The sequence below is a fragment of the Callithrix jacchus genome, chromosome 8 (genome assembly GCF_049354715.1).
Source record: "Callithrix jacchus isolate 240 chromosome 8, calJac240_pri, whole genome shotgun sequence".
In the NCBI taxonomy this organism is placed as follows: domain Eukaryota; kingdom Metazoa; phylum Chordata; class Mammalia; order Primates; family Cebidae; genus Callithrix; species Callithrix jacchus.
Genome location: NC_133509.1, coordinates 32,773,519 through 32,794,840, shown reverse-complemented (window position 1 = coordinate 32,794,840; position 21,322 = coordinate 32,773,519). Strand labels below are relative to the sequence as shown.

Below are 21,322 nucleotides of genomic sequence, written 5' to 3'. Positions count from 1 at the left end.
CTGGAGACCTGAGGACCGTGGGTAAGAAAAGGGAATGGGGTCCTGGTGCTCACCTCTGAAAGAGCCCTCTGCAGCACATGTAGGTCTCGTAGGTTCTATTGGTGAAACTTGTGTTTAGGAAGGAGACACAGTCAGCTTCAGCTCCCCTGGGGACATAGAGGATTCCTGGATAAAGGAGACAGAGATACCAAGGGAAAGATTTGACACATGCTTCTCAAGGCTCTTTATTCTTTCTCTACAAATTCAGGACACTGTTGATTAGGTGCCTTTGCCATATTTCTGAGGAATGGATGGGTAAATCAATATTCCAAAAGACATCCTGTCATGATCTAGGGAAGTGATCTCTGCTGCTCCTGTTCTCAAGGACAGTTCCACCTTCCTATTATTCCTCCAACCATCACCCTCATGCAGCAGTATCTCCCTCAGAACTGAGGCACCTACCTGCCACACAGGCACTGATAAGGGATACACAGGCCCCTGTGAAGAGGGCTCTGACCACAACCTTGGACAAGTCACTCTTCCGGTGAGGTACTATTGATGCTGCAGACAATAAAATAAAATAATTTCAGCTTTTTCCCACCACGCAATCAGGTAAATCCCATGAGTCCTGACTTAGACGAAAGCAGAGGAACAAAACACAGCTGATGAAGAGCATCCTTATTACCATCCACCTGAGACTGGCCAATGTTGCCCTAAAGAGTGTGTGTATACATTAGTCCTAACTTAGACTTTCCTCATATCAAGGATTGAGTGTCTGACCCTCACTTTAAAGGTTCTATGAACATGCCCGAGACGTATCTGGATCAAGCAAGGCTCTGGGTTGATTCAGACAGGTACAAATGCCTGGCATTCGCTGCTTGAGATATGCAGTCTTAAGCCTGGACCAGAATTAGATGGACTATTTTTAGACACAGGGCTAAGGAAAGCAACACTCACCTAAGACTTAGCCACACAATGCATATCCCACTACTAGATGGCAATCTCATAATCAGACAGTAATCAGGCATCAAGACTGGAACAATGTAGACAGGTGTTTAACAGAAGGGGAAAAGGTAAATTGGAAGGGAATTATTTCCCCTTTAAATTAAATCGGCTACCAAATACATGAATTAAATGACTACCTCAGAATATAATTGCCTTTAAAAAGGGACACGCTGAGCTATATTTATTATAATCTATTCCAAGATTCCTTCCTTCCTTCCTTTTTTTCCTTACTTTCTTTTTTTCTTTCTATAGGACCTCCCCCCTGTCACCCATGCCAGAGTGCAATGGTATGATCACAGCTTACTGTAGCCTCTATTTGGGTTCAAGCAATCCTCCCACCTCAGCCTCCTGAGTAGCTAGGACTACAGGCATATGTGCAAACATGCCCAGCTAATTTTTAAATTGTTTGTAGAGACAGAATCTCACTTTGTTGGCCCCAGGCTGCTCTCAAACTCCTATAGCAAGCAATTCTCCCGCATTGGCCTTCAAGTTTTGGGATTATAGGCATGAGCTACCACATCCAGCCTAAGATCCATTTCTAACTTGGATCTTCCAAACTTGGGATCTGCTAGTCATCCCTGTGCCCCTGCACTCAAGGACAAATCCACTTTCCTCATATTATTCCTCCACCCGTCACCCCCATGCAGCAGTATCTCCAACAGTCTAAACAGATCTGTGTCCGCTTCAAAGACCCACTCCTTTAACATTTGTACTTGCAGATTTAAATCCAACACTTTATACTACTCTCCTTTACTCTCTATCTGCCTCATGTGCCTGCTGCTTTTATTTATTTTAATTTCTTGTGCTTCCATGAGGACAACTAATGAGCAGCCTCATTTCAAAAAGTGTCTTCACTACTGAATAAAATACGAGGCCAGGTGCAGTGGCTCACACCTGTAATCCCAACATTTTCGGAGACCACAGTGACAGATCACTTGAGTTCAAGACCAGCTTGGCCAACATGGTGAAACTCTGTTTCTTCTAAAAATTCGAAAAAAAAAAAAAAATTAGTGGGCTTGGTGGCACACACTTGTAATTTCAGCTGCTCAGGAGGCTGAGGCACGAGAATCACTTGGACCCGGGAGGTAGAGGTTGAAGTGAGCTGAGATCACACCTTTGCACTCCAGCCTGGGCAACAGAATGAGACTCTGTCAAAAAGAAAGGAAAGAGAAAAAGAAAAGAAAGAGAGAGAGAAAGAGAGAGAGAGAAAGGAGGGCAGTGGGGAGGGAGGGAGGAAGAGAGATCTTATATATGCTCTTCCAATTTAATGGCAAAATAGAAATAATATCATTATGTTTTCTTCCTCATAGAGAAAATGAAAATAAAATTAGCGTTTAAGGCCGCCAATCCAAAGGGAAAAAAGTAACTGAATTTGAGATTAGGGCTCTGTGTGTAGCCAGGTAGCATGACTGCCAATTAGGTCCAAGTTAATTACAATCTAAGAAATGGGTCCATTTCGCATTGGCTTCCTTATCTGATCCCAACTTGTACTGAAGCACTAAGACTGCCCACTACAGAAGCTGGGCTCTGGCTGTCTTACTGGGGAGCTGGGAAAATAGATGAACTCACTCAAGCCTCCTAGTGTGATGCCTATGGAACTAAGATTGGCAAATCCACAGAGTGAAAATGTTGTAATGATTTCAGCTCTCACCTGGGGAAAACAAAAATAAATTCAGTCCCATGTATGCAGTCTTATAATCACAATAGAAGTTCCAGAGTACAGAGAGCCCCCAGTCTTTTCCATGATTTCCCAAGGAACATAAAAAGATGCTCAGAAAATAACTGGTTCCCTGAGTTACTATAGGGATAATGACATGGAAACCACCATGGGCCTCATTACCCAACGCTGTTCTTGTTGAAAGCTATGAATAAGGAGAAGGCCTGGGAATGAGAAGGATTGCGAAGGAAGAGGAGAAAGGAAAAGGAAGAGATAAAGCATATTAATATGGAGCAATTTAGACTTAAAATGAAGAAGGAGACCATGGGCAATCAAAAGACAGTGTCTGCCCTGGACTGCCCCAGCTGTCAAGCCCTAGCAATTAATTATAGAGAGAAGTTGGGTCAGAGTTGGGGCGGTGGTCGGGGGGTATGGTGAGAAATAGCATGCAGACCTGTAATAGCTCAAGCACTGCAGAGGAGCCTGCTAGGTATATTCTTCTGTTTGCTTTGTAATTAAGCCTGCGACCCTGGAAAGTTATCTGTGGGTCTGCAACAAACCTGTGTGGCACTTTCTATCTACCCTCAGTTAATCATGGCTTAGACCTCACAGTGTTTATGCTTTTTGGATTGTCACTTACAGAAATCCACTGTTTCTCTCCCTCAATCCACTCTTCCACTCCAGAGAGACGTTTGTTCTTATATTGAGACAGTTGCTGATAGGCCACAAACTCATTTGTGAAGAACTTGATTCCCACCAGCTCAGCCACCATTGGACAATCTGTCCACTCTACACCCATCATGAAAACCATGGGCCTTAGGATATAGGAGCAGATGACCTGAGTGAAAGAGAGATCCTAGGAAAAAGAAGGACTAATAACAAAGTTCAGGTGCCAAGGACCTTCTCTGGAACCTTGGCCCGATCTCCTCCACCCTTCTATTCATGCTCTCTCTTAGCTTACTGTGGGTCAGGAGGACGTGCATGATTGAAGGGCTACCTAACCACACCCCAGAGAGAGCCCAACAAATATAATCATTTACCTGGAAAGTGAGCCCCTGTATGTCCACCAATTCCCCTAGCCAGGAGAGGGCAGCATTGATGAAGGCTAACACAGCCAAAAAGGCAACCAGGTTGGCTGCTACATTAGCAGCAAGGCCTATGGCATCTGTGGCTCCGTTGCTTGCAGCTTCCAGGACATTCCTCTCCTTCCTGTGGTTATTGGGCAGAGGGAAAGAGTAGGGTATCTAGAGTAGTCTCAGAGAGATCCTACTGTCCCTATTGTACAGGAGGAGGGTGCAAGGCCAATGTAGAAGGTGACAGGAGTTCCTCAGTGACTCTATTAGTGGAAATGACTCTGAAGCAGTATCAGATATAATTGTCATATAATTGCACTGATAGCAAGGATAGAGAGCTAGTGGCACACAGAAGCTAGTGCCAGGTGGGGTGGTTAAATGAAGAAAACCAGCATAATTAGCAAGCAGCAGAGACATGCAAGAAGGAATATGGAATCACATTATTCACCCTCAGGGAGACTTGAAGTCTCTACTACCACAGTGCCACTCTTAACTGCAGCTCACCGTTTCCCAAAGTATTTTTACCTCCTTGGACTCACCCACAGGGCAGTTTTACCCCCTCCTCACTCTTGAACTTGGACTCCTCCACTTCTGGATATGCCAGTTTTGACAAGGCAAGAGCACAAGGGGCAGCCATCACAGAGGCAGAAATCAGGGATGATGCATCAACCTGTAAGGCCAGACTTAGGCATCAGTGTTTCTATCAAACCCAACTTAAGCTCACCCAGGAGTGATCAAGCAGACTGTGCCTACCCCAAAGGATATGAAGGCTCCCAACACAGTGCCAGAAATGGTGGCGAACCCTCCAGTCATCACCGCATGGATTTCAGAGAGTGTCATGTCCGCAAGGTAGGGACGGATGAGCAGAGGTGCCTCTGTCTACAAACAGGGAGAAAATAGATTCCAAGAAGGTGCAACTCCCAACACCAGAGTGCCCACCCCAGCCCCAGGGGCTGGACCCACTAGACACACATCCATCCAGTGTGAGCACTGTTCAGTGAGGTACAGCTTCACTTAGTGAATACAGAGCCCTGCTGTCAGGCCCATCCAACATCTGCCTTACTTCTTCTAGCACCCAATCATGTCCTGGCTGGCACAGTTCTCACCTGTTTCCATATATGCCTGTCTTATCTATTGACATGTTAAAATGTTATAGAAGGCTGGGCATGGTGGCTCACGCCTATAATCCAGCACTTTGGGTGGCTGAGGTGGGCAGATCACAAGGTCAAGAGATTGAGACCATCCTGGCCAATATGGAGAAACCCCACCTCTACTAAAAATAGAAAAATTAGCTGGGTTTGGTGGCGTGTGCCTGTAGTTCCAGCTACTCAGGAGGCTGAGGCAGGAGAACCACTTGAACCTGGGAAGCAGAGGCTGCAGTGAGCTGAGATTGCACTATTGCATTCCAGCCTTGACGATAGATCGAGACTCCATCTCAAAAACAGAAAAGTTATAGAAGAGAAATGGTATATTTTCTTTGTATATTCTCAGTGTCTAAAACCACACACTTATTGAACCTATGGAATGCAATGCACTTAATGACAATATGTTAGATGCTTAAACAGTACTTATTAAATGAAATGCATATAGATGATCCAAACCCCCTGTTTATGAAATAAGCAAAAGAAATAATGTTTGTGATAATGTTATGAAACTATAAAGGCCCAACTATGTAAGCCATATCTAGCACTGGCTTACGATAATGGTATCTATTATTTCACAAATGCCAACTGTGTGCATAACACTGTATTAGATGCTAAGGACATTAATATGAATAAGGCAAAGTCCCTACTCTTAGAAGCTTATAGTCTCACAGAGGAAACTAGGCTCATTATGGATAATTTCAACAAAATGTAGAGAGCTATGGTAAAGTATCCAGAAGTACTCTGAGAACATTTCAGAAGCAGCCTAGAGCCTTGGGAGAGAAAAACCTCAGTACTAACTCCCTGTGAATGTGACAAGTCATTGTCCCCAACATTGAACTGGTCAGTCAGTAACACATATGGAGCACCTACTCCATACAGATGCATTTACCAAGCAAGTATTATGTGGAAGAGGCCTTGGTGTTAGCCATGAGCAAGACAAGTGATTTTTTTCTTCCTTAGAGACCCTGGAAACCAAGCACCACAGGGAGAAACCAAAATGAGGATCAAACACCCTTTATAGCCTCCAAAGAGGGATATGAGTTGGACCAGGACAATCCCTACATTCCTGTGTAGGAAGCGGTGTTTAGAAGTGGTAAAGGCAGCCAGGTGTGGTGACTCACACCTGTAATCCTAGCACTTTGGGAAGCTGAGGTGGGCGGATCACCTGAGGTCAGGAGTTTGAGACCAGCCTGATCAACATGGAGAAACCCCATCTCTACTAAAAATACAATAATTAGCTGGGTGTGGTGGTGCATGCCTGTAATCCCAGCTACTCGGGAGGCTGAGACAGGAGAATCACTTGAACCCAGGAGGCAGAGGTTGTGGTGAGTCAAGATCGGGCCCGCAGTCCAGCTTGGGCAACAGGAGCAAAACTCGCCCCCCCGCCCAAAAAAAAGAAGTGGTGAAGGCTATCTCTCCAGATTAAGTATTCCCAGGGAAGTATGATTAGGCACAAAGGGGGAACGCAATGAGCAGAGTCTTCTTTGAGCTGCTGAGTTCTTTCTCATCCGAGATTGGCTGCCCCACAGTCTTCATTTATTTGACTTTTCAGAAAGAAAGCATACTCTTGTTTTGTGCCAAATTATCAGTTCCTCAGAGGGAAGAAGATCAAAAGGCCTCAAGATGCTTACCATACCCACAAAGATGTTTCCTGCCACAGCCAGGGTCTCTGTGGCGGTGGTGCCCATAGTGATTTGCAAAAACCAGGCGACCTAGAAGAATACAGACACCTGAACCATTAATGTTAGCAGGAATCTTGGAGACCATCATGCAAAACCTCTCCTCCTCCATTTTACTGATAAGGAAACTGAGCCTAGAGAAGTAGTGCAGCAAGCCCAGGCCAAAAACCAATTTACAAACAGAGCCTTAACCAGCACTCAGGACTCATGGCCTTTAGAACAAGTACATTAAAGCTCAGTATGAAAGGCAGTCCAGCTCATCTCTCTCTGCTCTGCCCTCAGCCTACCTAGGGTCTGGGCTGACTGTTTGCTATCAGGCATTCTTGAGAGGGTCTGCATTTTCCCATTGTTTCTAACACTGTAAAGCTTGGCTATGGGCATTTTTCCAAAGCTGAGAGATGACAAGAGGAGGGCCCATCCCCTGACTGGTGTAGGAAAACAACTCACCTTCTGAACTACCCATTGCACAAGGCCCAGGTAGTAAAGAATGGACATTACACATCCAAAGAAAATGATAATTGGTAAGGTCTGTAATGAGAATGGTGAGCAGGTGGTGACATGTTACATTGCATACTCTGTGTAGACCCATAAATGGACTGTGTTTTAGGTTTCTCAGTAAAGCTCTTAGCATTCCAAGGGTATCTCATACAGTGTAGGTATTCAGTACCTACACAAACTAATTAGGAATACATTTAAAATATATTAAATCCATTGTCCCATCAGTACTAAACCACAAACTGTTTTCTGAGCCTTTTCCCCCAATTTCCATTTCATCCAATGTTAGGGTGGCAATGACCAAAGGGAAAGAGATGGATGCTGCTTCCTTTACTGATGGGGTTAAACCCTCTTCTTAGGTCAAATTGGTATACTGGGGGCTGATATCTTGGTTACACACTTCCAGCCTCTGCTTTACTCCTCTACCCCTCCACAGACCGTCATTTCTGCCCATAGTACAGGTATCACCTGAAAAGCAAAGACATCCTTCACCAGCATATCCCCAAAGACAAAACTGGAGCCAGCCACAGTGTAATTCAAGAAAATCTGAAGGGAAAATAAAAGAAAAAGGCAGAGAACAAGACTGAAACCCAAAAGGACACATGGGAAGGTGAGACCAGCCCCATGTGTTCTGAGGACCTACTGTTGCTGCTGAGGCTGGCCTCCCTTTGACAGCCCAGAGGCAGGCTATGTCCCCATGAGCTCTTTATTCATATTCTTAGCTGTATCCTAGTATACTCTCTCCTTTCCCAACCAGATCTTCCACCACATCATTCACAAGGTACAGCTAAATCTTCTCATGCTCCCCTCAAATCTCCTTTCTCTAGGGTTCTAAAAGAGAAAAGCCCTCACATTTAATTTCTCATACCTGAACCTGCTCTCCCAGCCATTTAAATGCATTATATCCAAGATCAGTTCTGATGACCAAGACCCCAAAGACAAACTGAAGACCTAGGCCCCAAAACACCGCCCTCCAGGACACCTAGGATCAATAAGAAAATTATTCCAGTATGAGTTCTACTTGTCCATTACGTGGTTGGAATTTTAAACATATATTCTGGGTGGAACCAACCTAGAATGTTAACAGTAAGTTTAGGGTCACATGGTGTAGGAAGCAGGGGCAATGGTAGGGAGAGACAGGGCAGTAATATATAAAAAGCCACATATGTCCATAAGGTTTTAAAAAAATGTGTCTGGAGGTTAGATGACACTTATACATACATATATGCATACATACATACAAATAAAAGTGTCATAAACCATTATTTTAATAGTACTAAGTGCAATGCAAACTGATATTCTACTGTATTCTCTTTCCTTCCTTATTTTTTTTCTTTTGTTCTTTCTTTAACATTGGCCTAGTTTCACAAAATTGACATGAAGATTAATTAATGGATCACAATCTACAGTTTGAAAATAAGTGGTCTAGGGCCTCTGAGAATTTTTTAAACTTAGGAATAAAATTGTCCAAGAGGTAAATTCTAGGGGTTGTTACGAACTTAGTTCTGTGCCCTTATAATAAACACTTGATGCATATGCTTTATGATTAGCACTTGGCCCTTAGCCATGTGTTGCTATACCCAACCCAAATACCCAAAACTCACTGCACTGTGGTGTTTGGAGCAGGCAAAGAGGATGAGGATGAACATGCAGATTCCTGCGAAGGAGATGAGCTGCTCTGGCCTTTGGGCTGTGTCTAGAGCCAACCACAATATAAGGACAACCAAGGAGACTCCTGCAAACACCCTAAAGAAGGAATGCCAAGACCACATCATCAACTCAGTGAATGAAAAACAACATATAGAGAGTCTGAAAGTTATTCTCTCACTCGTGGCCTGTAATCAAAGGCCATGTGCGTGCCATTGTTAGAGCTGTGGCTGCTGTCAAATCCAGTTCAGAATATATACAACTCTAAGTCTTCTCTTTAAACTCTAGGGAATTTTAAAAGGCACAAGTGGGTGCAGGAAGTCTGAGAGACGAGAGGGAAAAAAGCATAAAAAGTAGGAGCTAAGGGAGACACCGATGTCCACCAAATCAATTTGATCACTTAATGCAGCTCCAAGGCTCTATGTTCTGATTACTTCACTGAAGAGGACTATCTTTTCTCATTTCTGACACAGGCCATGATGACAGTCAGACTAAAACTCTTCTCTGAAACTAAACTTCTCCTGCACCCTAGCAATGTTGAGACCCAAGGCTACAAGAAACTGAACTGAGGTCCTGTGCTCAGAGGCTTGTTGCTATTTTTCTCTGCGCCTGATTCTGAAAAGTGTCTGTGCAGGTCTGAGAGACTGATCAGCAACTATCAAAAGAGAAAGAAAGAAGTGGATGGGAATAAGCTGTGATGCCAGCTATTGAGATTCTTATCTTACCATTTCATCCAAAGCCTCAGGCGGGAGTTTTCAAAGGGCTTCAGACATCTTGTTAATTTTTTGCCCAGTAGCTTTTTCAGAAACGGGAGAACCAGGGCAAAGATTACCAAGCAGGTGATGACAAACAAAGCCAGTGCCCTCTGGAAATTCAAGATGCAAGCTGCCAGGAAATAGGCAGCATAGGCTAAAAAAGAGAAGACACAGAATAAGGATCAGCAAGGTAGCACTTCCAATGCGCAAATGAAACTCCAGTCATGATTGTCTGGGATTACAGTGAGAAAAACCCTCTGGAGACCTTGCCATCCAGCCTTACTGTCAGACGGAGCTGCACTTCTCCAGGCCAAGATAGATGTCTTCTAACTGTCCTCTTCTTGAGGATTCCCAAGGACAATCTGACTTAGTGCAAAGACTGCTTATTTTCACCGGTCCCTAATTAAATCTCATTTCCTTTTATTTTATCTAATATCATTTCTCTGTCCCTTGGAGTAAATTTGATCAGTGTCCACCATTAGACTCTTCAGAAGTCAGTCATCTCCCCTTGAAACTTTATTACCCCTGTCACTTTAACCTTCCTCTTGAATAAACCATGTAAACAAGGCTACCGCTAGGAAGCACAGCCATGTGGACCTCATCCCATGACTCCCTTACTCATCTCAAAATATAATTTTTGTTCCCACCACCCCAGCTACCTCCTATTTTGACAGCAAAGCCTCATATACCACTGATAGTATGTTTTAAACAGAGCTTTGCTGTCTTTTAAAAATATTTTATATCATTGATCTTACTAGTAAACCAGCAAATAAGTAACATATAATACAGACTTCTTTCATAAAGGCTACAAGAATCATGCACTCCACCAAATCAAGACACTCAAAAAAGGATAAGCCCACATTCTCTGAAATATTTTAAATTTATCAAATATTACAGTTTTGAAAAATAATTTATTCTCAGATTTTACTTGTTCCTGTAAGTGTAATTCAATAAATTATAGTTCACCTACAAGTAGTTAAAATCAATACATCAAATAGCTTTTTAGATCGGTTGTGAATAAAAGTGCCTTCCACCTTGTAATCACTTTGACACAAGGCAAATTTCTAAAATAATGTGTTTCTCGCTTTCATGCATTCTCAATATCTCACCCAAACACAACAGGCCCAACAGGATCTTCTTGAACAATCTGGTGTGTGTTTTGCAGAAACTTGTTGCTTTGGTGAAAGGCCACTGACTCCTCCTAATAAGAACCCAAAAGTTAAGATACAAGAATTACTCCATCCCATTTCTATTTGGCTTTCAGAATTCAGATTATGAAACACAAGGCAGAATTAGCTCTTAGTCAATAAAGAATTTTCTTCAGGGGTAGGTAGTGTCCCACGATGCCAAAAAGGGCAAATCAAACCTTGCCAGTGGGCAGGAGGTCAGAATACCCTACTCAGCCTGGACTAGCAATATCCTTGGTAGTCACCTATCATAGAAGTGGGCATTGTTCATGTCAGGAGTCTACTCCTTTCCCATTTTGAAAGGACAGGGAATTGCTAAGCTTCCATTTTCCCAGGAGGGTCTATTCTTCTTAGAGGCAATTTGGCCATTCCTCCCTAATAACCACACAAATTTATGGCCTTGGACAGTCTGCCAGACATGCATTGACAGGAAGGAAAATGCCACCAACTTCAAGAATCTCTCTGGGTGGGCAGGCCCAAGAAGAGGCCAAGCAAGTTGGGATATTCAAGTTTGATTTCAGAAACATGTATATAGTACTTTCTCTATGCTGAGCTCTTTCTAAGAACTTGGCAAGTACTAACTCATTGACTCATCTTAAGACCCCTGGAGCTGTTGCTATTAAACGTTCCATTTTACAGGTGTGGAAACCGAAAAACAGAGAAGTTAAATAACTTTCTCAAAGTCACAGAGGCTGTAAGAAGCAGACACAGAATCTACACTCCAGCTATCTGGCTTCAACATCTGAGCTCTTAACCATCATCCTATGCCGTGTCTTCCCTAAACTCCAGGCTTGCCTGTCTTTGCCACTCTTAAGTATGCTCAGCATGCTATAGCCATCTGAGCAAAAAGCTCTAATTTCCAAAATCTTGGAAGTTCCCAAGATGGTGATCCCAGCAAGAAGGTCCCAGTCTGGCAGTCATGCTGTGGCAGGGCACTTAGCCAGGGTTAGAGCCAGCCACTAACTCCTAATGCTCTGGGGCCAAAGCCCATAGAGTTCCATGGCTGCCTCTCCCAATTAAAACACTCCCAGTTTCTAGCCTTCCTTTTCATTCCTTCCCCCATCCCCTCCTGCCCCTTCTGCAGTGAGCCCAACCCTGTGTTAGCTGAGCAGATTGTGTACTTTGAAATACAGGTAAGCTAAGAAAGGAGAAAACAGTGCTTATCACCATCTGACTGGATCAATTCAAGATGATTCTTTAGGATCTCAAGAACTCTGCTTTGCTTTGCTTTGCTTTAAGAGACAAGGTCTCACTGTTGCCCAGGCTGGACTGCAGTGGCATGGCATGATCATGGCTCACTGCAACCTTGAATTCCCAGTCTCAAGTGATCCTCCTGCCTCAGCCTCCCTAGTAGCTGGGACACCACCAAGCCCAGATAATTTTCTTTTTTAATTTTTGTAGAGGTGAGGTCTTGCTATGTTCCTAAGGCTGGTCTCAAACTCCTGGGCTCGTGATCCTCATTTTTCCATGCTTAATAGAAAAGTAGTGAGTAAAAGGGGCAGAGTACCTGAGGACATCATTATCTTTGGGACATTGTTTGCAAAGTACATCAAGGAATGAATTTAATTTCAATCCTGTCCTTTCCATATGTGACAGATATCTTTGGTGTGCTCCTCCAGCACCACTCTCCACCCCACTCTGTGCCCTGAGAATTGAACTCATGTGAACTACATCAATGCACTCCTATTCCCTCTGGCTTACCAAGTTGGGTTCTGCTACTGGGACCTTCACAGGAGATCAGAGCATATGAAAAGACTGAGATCAGTGTATTGAAGAGGTCTTTTTATCTGACTTTCCTGCCAGGTGCTCTTATATCTTATTCCTTCAGGCCTAGGAATAGTAACTGCTCACTGCTTCAAGACTTAGGTTCTTGCACTATCCTTTCTTATGGTTCCACCACTCGTCATACATATCCTTGTCATGGTCTCTTTGTAAATAAATTGTCCTCTAATTATCCTAATTTAAGTATGCCATCTGTTTCCTATTGTGACCTAAACTAATGTACTACATAAAGCTGGTTTAAAATTATATGCAGTAGAATACCTCCTGCAAAATAAGCAAACCTCCTGCAAAATAAGAGGGCAGCGTGGACTAGTCCAAGATATAAATCACATACCTAGAAAAGATTTCTGCCATCACCTCCTGACCAAAACTCAGCATTTTCTGGGAACAAAAGTTCAGTGAGTACTACAGAAAATCAGTTAAGAACACTCATTTCTGCAAAACCCATTAACAACCTGGTCCTAGAATATCAGGTTGGAATTGAGCCTCAGGGTTAAAAAATAAAAATTAAAAATAGGCTGGGTGCATTGGCTCATGCCTGTAATCCCAGGACTTTGGGAGGCTGAAGTGGAGGGATCACCTGAGGTTAAGAGTTCCAGACCAGCCTGGTCAACATGGCAAAACCCTGTCTCTACTAAAAATACAAGAATTAGCCAGGTGTGGTGGTGGATACCTGTAGTCCCAGATACTCTGGAGCCTGAGACAGGAGAATTGCTTGAAACTGGGGGGCAGAGGTTGCAGTGAGCCGAGATCTTGTCACTGCACTCCAGCCTGAGTGAGAGAACAAGACTCCATCTCAAATAATAATAGTAATAACTCATAAATTAAAAATAAAATCCATAAGAAACTTTCTAAAAGAAAAAGAAAACAAGCTTTCTCATCTTTTTAAACCAATTGAGAAACAATTCATAGAGGCATCTGGGCCCTGGTATCTTGCTTGGCACAGAATCTTGCTAATCCTACCAAGTTCTTAATATAATGGTACAATTCATGTATTAGTAGCTGTGTTATATCAGGAAGCTGAATTGAGAAGAAATCTGATAGGTGGTAAAACTTGATACTTTGCCCATAACCCACTAATTAGTTCTCCAGCTATGTATGAGATATTTCCAAGAATGGACTAATCATGACCCTCTCATGTACGTGCTTGTTTCCTGCAGCTCCCAGTGACAAGGGGAGCATGAGTAGGTAAGGGTGGTGGATAGTGCCAACTGAGCATAACTTTTGTGGGCACTATAGGTCATAGCAAGGGTGTTCATGCATTCCTAGGAGATCAGGCATTCTTAGTCACAGTATGAAATCGGCGGTTGACAGGATGGGTATCACAACATACAGGTAATAAAGACACTGCTGACAAAGCAGGATGTGGAAAAGAAGTCAGCTAAAACCCACCAGAATCAAAATGGTGATGAAAGTGACCTCTGGTTGTCCTCATTGCTCATTATATGCTAATTATAATACCATTAGCATGCTAAGAGACACTCCCACCAGTGCCATGAAAGGAGGTTTACAAATACCATGGCAATGTCCAGAAGTTACCTTATATGGTCTAAAAGGAAGATGAGCCCTCACTTCCAGAAGCCCCCCCCACCTCTTTCCCAGAAAACTCATGAATAATTCACCCCTCGTTTAGCATATAATCAAGAAATAACCATAAAAATAGCCAATCAGCAGCCCTCGGAGCTGCTCTGCCTATGGAGTAGCCTTCTTTTGTTTCTTTACTTCTCTAGTAAACTTGCTTTCACTTTACTTTGTGGACTTGCCCCTATTTCTTTCTTGTGCAAGATCCAAGAACCCTCTATTGGGGTCTGGATTGGTATCCCTTTCCAGTAACAACCCTGTCTACAAGATGTGGAAACTCTCTCAACTAAGGGAGACAGAGCTATGGGAACTCCCAGAGTCTAGGGTACTACCAGTTAGCAGTTAGAATGGAAAACTTGGGACAGCCTTCAGAGAATCTAGCTCTGGTGTCTTGCTGTGGCTCATTGTGGCCCTGGGGGAATCCTTGATGCTCTAGCTTGAAGCAAGGACTGAAGAAAGGAAATGAATCACCCAGAACCAAAGGGTAGTATAAGTAAAGAGTGAGGACCTCCAGGCAGAAGTGACCAGAATAGTTTTAAGTGGTTAAGAGTTTTATTTTGATGATGGCATAAAAAGAATTGGTCAGTGGGTACTATAGTAGGTACCACTTTGCCAGATTCAAAGTTATGTATACAACTGATTTTGAACCAGAGTAGAGCTGGGTGGTGTTGTATAGGGACCAGAAAATAATTACCAAAAGTGTGAAGAGGAGAATGGTGACTGAGTCTGAGAAGCAGAAGGTTATCCATAGCCAAGGTGGAAAGCCAAATAGGGGTTGGTTGGAAAGCCAGGGAAGGCAAGAGAAAGGCCTGTCACGTGGAAGCCAGCAAACTTGTATTGCAGACAGAGGCTCTGCACAGCTGGGGATGGCCAGTTCTGAGAGCCCTCAGCCCAGGTAGAGTGAGGAAGGAGCCTAAACCAGAACACAGCCAGATGCTTCACTGCTGAGCTGTAGTCGATATGTTGCCTTGGAAAAGAAAGCTCCCTTCACATAATACCCACATCTCTGCTTGATGTGCCCATCTCCGACAATAGCAAATGTCAGCTCTCCTTTACACTAACTGTGGGGGCACAATGCCAAAGATCCACAAAGACAGGAAGGACCTGCATGGCGGGGTTTTCCTTCAAGCCACACTCAACTTCCTTCCAGAACTCTTATCTCTCCAAGTTAGAGGTAGCAGTGATTCCAACAGGCAGCGGAGTCTTTGTAGAGAAGGCGCTCTCTCTCATGAGGGGATCATGACTCCACCTCCAGTGACCTTTGGAGACCAGGCCCTTCAGTTCTGCTTACAAGCAGAAGTTTCTTCGGGTTTTTAGTATATGGTGAAGGAAATAAAATTATTTTACCCCAAAAATATATTTCTCTAATACATTTTGAGATGGCTGTTCAGAGAGCCAGTAAACAGAAGTAGCTCGCAAAGCTGTCTTTTGTGGGAGAGGTTTGCATCTGTAGAGAATCTGCACTGAAGCAGCCAGGTCTTCGCTTCTCTGGATCTAGGGAAGACTCACTGAGTCTGACACCTTTGAAGGTCTGAAAGACACCTTTAGCATCATCTGTTCTCTCTGATGGCTTCTACCTGAGAGGCTTCATTTACATAAGAAAACCTCTTTGCTAGCCAAGCCTCCTCTTCTCTCCTTTCCATAACCTCTGGCATTAAAACCTGATTTACCACCATAACTTGTTTGTGGCCATGCTCTGAGCCTGCCTTTTTTCTGTAACATCAAGATAGTATATAATCTTCTGTGCCCCATTGGGGGTTGGGTAGTCACTCTATGATTCTCCCCATATATATGTTAATACATTTTGTATGCCTTTTTTTTTCAATTAGTCTGACTTTTGTGAGTTGATTTTTCAGCAAACCTTCAGAGGGCAAAAGGGAAGATTTCCCTTGGTCCCTACAATGATTAATGCGCATCAAGGACTTCCTGTGATGATACCATTTGCTCCTCTTTATACATTCTTTCAATCACCTCAATAGGAATTTGAGGATAGGAGCACTAGCTTCTTCATCCGCTGATATTGCTCAGGCAATAATGAAAAAAATGGTCGGGGGAGGGGCTCTTCCAGCAGGGACAGGCTGTCTAAAATTTTTCACTTGGGACTTGCACTGGTATACAACACAGACCTCCCACCAAGGAATTTGAATGGTTTATACTACTGTCCTATCTGGACATCCCTACCCCTCCCTGCCAGCCTTACCACCTTTCAAGCAAGAAGTCAGAACACTCACGCTTCTAGGGCAGGCAGAAGAGACAGCAGAGCTGGGAGGAACAGGTGGAGAAGGAAGGGAAGAGCCAAAGAGAGAAACAATCTTTAAGGAGGAGGAAAACTCAGTGATATTCAATGATGGAGAAAATCAGGTGGCCTGACAGATGAGAAGACACTAGATTTGGTAATGAAGAGGTGATGGGTTGTGTATGACAGAACTGTTTACAGGAGAATGATGGAGTGAAAGCTGAATTGCAGGGGTTAAGGAGTTAGCGTGAGCACATATGGACGGCTCTTTGCCTAGAAAGGAAGGAAGAAGCAGATACTGCTTATTGGGCAGCTTTTACCAGGTACTGCAAAAGGTGTACTCATCAGTCATCTTCCCCAAATACAATAGGGTTAAGTTACAAGTTTATAAGCAAGGAAACAGCCTGCCAGGGACGTGACTGCCATGAGGGACTCAGAATGACTGATAACATTCATCAAAAGAGAGACTCCAGAAGGAACAGCAGACCTGGGAGGAAATTTGAGTTTATTCACTTTTGTGTGCCTCAAGCCTAGCCCAGTGCTCAACACAGTAGGAAAACATCAAACCATGCTGATAGGAGTTTGGCTAGGGATATGTTTAATTTGAAGTATATATGTGACATTTAGCTGTAGATATTTAGCAAATCATTAGCTTTGTGGTCCTGAAGCTTAGAACCAAAGTGCAGGCTTCAGATACAACTGTAAAACAAGAGTGCATGGCTTCAGACATGGCCTTCAAGACACTGAGTGTAGGAATAAGAAGAGAACACTAAAGACAGAGCCCTGGAAAATAAGAAACAAGAAAGCACCAAGACATCGAGTGTAAGTGTCATTAAAATCAGTAAATGAGTTTCAAGAAAGAGTTAGAAGGATCATGTTGCAGAGATGCCCAGTGAAAGTCTGTGTACATTGGACTTGATAAGTAGGTTTCGTTTGCCACTTAGTGAGAACATTGTATTTGAGCAGTGGTGGAGAAAACAAGATTGCACTGGGCTAAGAAGTGAATGGCAGGTGAGAAAATGGAAGAAGCAAGTAAATCTCACTTTTTTAAGAAACTTGGCCATGAAGGAAAATGTTATTACAAAGTTGAGGTAAGGTTGATTTTTTATTTGTTTATTGTAAAAAAGAAAGAAAGGAAGAAAAGAAAAGGAAGGAAAAAACAAACTTGAGTATACTTATAGACTGGGGAAGGCTCTAAGGATGAAGGAGTGATTGAAGACAGGAGAAAAAGGGCCTTGTTGAAGGGAATGTAGAAGAATGGAATTAACAAGATGAGTAAAGAGGCCAGGTGTGGTGCTCACACCTGTAATCCCAGCACTTTGAGAGGCCAGGAGTTCCAGACCAGCCTGGGCAACATAGCAAGAGCCCATCCCTAAAAAAAAATTTTTTTTTAATTAGCCAATTGTGATGGCATGTGCTTGAAGTCTCAGACACTTGGGAGGCTGAGACAGGATTGCTTGAGCCCAAGAGGTTGAGGTTTTAATAAATTATGATAATCCCAGCTACTCAGGAGGCCGAGGCAGGAGAATTGCCTGAACCCAGGAGGCAGAGGTTGCGGTGAGCCGAGATAGCGCCATTGCACTCCAGCCTGGGTAACAAGAGCGAAACTCCGTCTCAAAAAAAAAAAAGTTATGATTATACCATTGCACTCCAGCCTGGGTGACAGAGTGAGATCCTGCCTCAAAAAAATAAAGTAAGAAGATGAGTGAAGAGACCGGCTTCCGACTCAGAAAGGTGAGTATTCTGATAAAAGAAGGGAAAAGATAATAATTCAGGCAGATACCAACACATTTTTTTTTTTTGAGACGGAGTTTCGCTCTTGTTACCCAGGCTGGAGTGCAATGGCGCAATCTCGGCTCACCGCAACCTCTGCCTCCTGGGTTCAAGGCAATTCTCCTGCCTCGGCCTCCTGAGTAGCTGGGATTACAGGCACGCGCCACCATGCCCAGCTAATTTTTTGTATCTTGAGTAGAGATGGGGTTTCACCATTTTGACCAGGATGGTCTAGATCTCTTGACCTCATGATCCACCCGCCTCGGCCTCCCAAAGTGCTGGGATTACAGGCTTGAGCCACCGTGCCCGGACCACATTTAATTTAGAACATATGGAAAGATAATTTACTGTTTAAGCAATATAGCAAGTGTAATATGGTATTTATAATATATATAGAAGTCAAATGTAGTCCAAAGGCTGGAAGGGGACATATAGAAGTATACTACTATAAGGGTCTTACACTACATGTGAAGGGGAATAATATCCCTTGAAGGCTAAATCTGATAAGTTAAAAATGTTCATTATAAACCCTAAAGTAGCCACTAATAAAACAAAGAGATAAAGAGATAGAGCTAATAATCGAACAAAGGAGGTAAGAATGGAAGCATTTTAAAATATTCAATTAATCTGAAAGCAGGCATAAACATAGGAGAGGTAGAACACAGAATAGATGAGACAAAAACAAACACATAACAAAATATTAGGCTTACACCATTACATTTAAGTGATCTAAATAGCCCAATTAAAAGGCAGAGACTGGCAGATTGGCTATAAAAGCAAGAGAGAGGGGCTCTTTCAGAGAGAAAGAAAAAAGCAAAAGAGGACAAAGACAAAGCAAATTAGAAGATAATATTATAAGTAATATTCCCATGATAAATGAAGGTGTTAATGACAAAAGATAATCTTCTTAGAAAGGAATCATATTAAATTATATATTAATTAGCAAGGGAGCTGAGGGTAGAAATGGTTAAATGAGTAGATTAAGTGGGATTGGGAATTTGAGAATAGAAATATGCAGGTGAGTCCACAGTGAGAAAGTACCAGCCAGGGAAGGCTCAGGCAGTCCAGTCTGGGGCCAAAGTTCTACTGCAGTGCTATAAACTGTAATTATTTAACTGGATTCCCTGTGACGTCTAGGCTTACTTAAAAAGAATTTGGAGCAGGAATTCAACAAGATTATCAATGAAGTTAATCTGGTATATGACTGATATCCCCATTGCTGGTAATTAGTTTGAATGGTAAACAATTCATGTAAAACAAAAATTTTTAACATGACTCAACTCTTCATTTTTGGAGTAAAAAACCAGATGAAGTGGTATTTAGAAGAAAAGTCACAAAACAGGGTGTGACTTTCCTCCAGGGCTGTCATCTCTGCTGCCCCCTCCCCAGCTGGACCCAAATTTAGGACAAGATGCTTCCCTGCCAAACCCTCCTCAGAACCCTAGCACCAATCAGCCATATAGCTCAGGGAAGGAGGCACACAGCTGAGGGTCTGTGGAGGCCACAGGGATAGAGAGACTCACAGACAGCCTAGTTTCCTTTAGTCTCAGCAGATGCACCCCTGACTTCACAGAAATTCTGACCGTAGAGCCCTTGCTTTCCTTTGTTTCTACTTCAGTGCATCTCTGGTCCAGTAGCTTCTCAGCCTCCTGTCTAATGTCTTAGGGAAAACTGTCCTTCTCACTCACCAAGGCAAATCCTCCAACTCCTTTATCTCAACTCCACTTCCAACAATTTCCTGGGCTTGTTCTGCCAGTTATTTCATTATCTCACTCTTTCTGTCCTCTTCCATCGTCCACCCCCTTCTCTTTATTTGACTTCACTGGCTCCTTCTTTCAATCATCACAGGTACTCAGGCTCACTACATCTTAAAAACAAACACCCCTCACCACCACCAAATTTTTAAAAATTCTAACCATAGAACACTCCCTGCAATACTTATGTTTGCTACATTGCTTTAGAGAAATAGGTAAGTTCAAAAAGCATAATGAAGGTTGGGAGTGGTGGCTCATGCCTGTAATCCCAACACTTTGGGAGGCCAAGGTAGGCAGATCACTTGAGGTCAGGAGTTTGAGACTAGCCTGACCAACACTGTAAACCCTGTCTCTACTAAAAATACAAAAATTAGCTGAGTGTAATGGTGTCCTGTAATCCCAGCTACTCAGGAGATTGAGGCAGGAGAATTGCTTGAACCCGGAGGCAAAGGTTAGTTAGTCAAGATCCTACCACCACTCTCCAGCCTGGTAGACAGAGCAAGACTCTGTCTCACAAAATAAAAATAAAATAATAATGAAAAGAAAGCAGATTAAAATCAGTCTGAGTAGAAAGTAAAAAGTTTCTCTTCAAAGTTTCCCTTCTTTTTAACGAATAATAATAAATGTTAGAAATAATTGTTTGTTTTAAAGACTAATTTTCTTCAAAGCCTTCTTGCTTTTTGCTAATAACTCTTTGTTAAGCTGTCCTATGTAGCTGTTAGACATGCTCACAGGCACATAGTACATTCTGTGTCCTTGTACTTTAAGATATTTATGCTAGACGTGCTCACAAGCATGTCCCAGCTTGCAGCCTATGCTCCTTCCTTATTTAAGAATGTTATTACTTTTCTAAGTCCTTTTGTAAGCAACTTCCTCTTTTCCTTTGTTCTCCATCGCCATTACCTATTTTAAAAAGTTTTAAGTTGTTGGCCAATCAAGTTCAGTTTAAATTGTGAAGTCTAGCTCCAACCAACCAGACACAGCAGTAAAGATGCAATGCATAAAAAAGAAATATGCCTGTCTTTCCTTTGTTCATTGCACTCTCATAGCAAGATAGCTAACAAGCATACCCTTTCTGCAGAAAGTAAAATTGCCTTGCTAAAAAAACTTTTTGTCTGAATGTTGATTTTTCCTTGTAGTACCTAAAAACAAGCATTCTGTCTCTAACAGTCTGCATTGAAGGATCAGATTAAAGATGTCCTGAGGAACCAAGAATGGGGTGTAAGAGAAGATAAAGACAGGGGTCTGGGTGTTTTTCCTGAGAATGGCTAGCTTATATTCAATCATTCAGTCTCACCCGTTCTTCTCCAAAAGTGTCTGGAATTTGACTTCTCTAATCTGTCCCTATTTACCCTGCCTTAGCCCAGGCCTTCTTCATCTCCTGCATGAACAATGATGAAGCCTTTTAACTAGCTTTTGCCACCACTCTTCCTATCGCAATCCCCTCACCACATTGCTGTCAAATTTGTTTTTCCAGAAACAATAGGGTTCCTCTCCCTCTCCTGCTTAAAAATCCTTTTGGCTCTTGAGTATAAAACCAGACCTGTTAGAACTTTATAGCACGTCTCCGATTA

At 42.8% G+C, this 21,322-nt stretch overlaps 2 protein-coding genes across 58 annotated transcripts in view; one reads left to right on the top strand and one right to left on the bottom strand.

The window, feature by feature from the left end:
• Window positions 1-21,322, top strand: part of LOC128928764 (uncharacterized) — a 64,131-nt gene that overhangs the window by 6,128 nt on the left and 36,681 nt on the right. For 8 of the 17 annotated variants that reach the window (XR_013520951.1, XR_013520959.1, XR_013520956.1 and 5 more), the window contains one exon: window positions 9,154-17,312. The exons of the other annotated variants lie outside the window; for them this stretch is intronic. The gene's annotated coding sequence lies outside the window, so the exon portion shown is untranslated. The remainder of the gene's footprint in view (window positions 1-9,153; window positions 17,313-21,322) is intronic. 17 annotated transcript variants of the gene reach the window in all.
• The window catches only part of SLC28A2 (solute carrier family 28 member 2), a 107,335-nt gene that overhangs the window by 66,110 nt on the left and 19,903 nt on the right, over window positions 1-21,322 (bottom strand). For 27 of the 41 annotated variants that reach the window (XR_013520930.1, XR_013520942.1, XR_013520931.1 and 24 more), the window contains 14 exons: window positions 10,545-10,636; window positions 9,406-9,589; window positions 8,638-8,779; window positions 7,902-8,015; window positions 7,502-7,579; window positions 6,986-7,066; window positions 6,491-6,571; window positions 4,468-4,593; window positions 4,254-4,384; window positions 3,682-3,850; window positions 3,282-3,497; window positions 2,554-2,635; window positions 442-540; window positions 54-165 (listed from right to left, as the gene is read on the bottom strand). Coding sequence is in view for 9 of the 41 variants with exons in the window: in XM_054239588.2 (XP_054095563.1) it covers window positions 54-165; window positions 442-540; window positions 2,554-2,635; window positions 3,282-3,497; window positions 3,682-3,850; window positions 4,254-4,384; window positions 4,468-4,593; window positions 6,491-6,571; window positions 6,986-7,066; window positions 7,502-7,579; window positions 7,902-8,015; window positions 8,638-8,779; window positions 9,406-9,589; window positions 10,545-10,636 (1,707 nt within the window). In the remaining 32 variants the exon portion in view is untranslated. Of the gene's footprint in view, window positions 1-53; window positions 166-441; window positions 541-2,014; window positions 2,113-2,553; window positions 2,636-3,281; window positions 3,498-3,681; window positions 3,851-4,253; window positions 4,385-4,467; window positions 4,594-6,490; window positions 6,572-6,985; window positions 7,067-7,501; window positions 7,580-7,901; window positions 8,016-8,637; window positions 8,780-9,405; window positions 9,590-10,544; window positions 10,637-12,738; window positions 12,786-21,322 lie in introns of those variants that run through there. The other 14 variants (XR_013520941.1, XR_013520940.1, XM_078334165.1 and 11 more) reach the window with 9 other exon arrangements.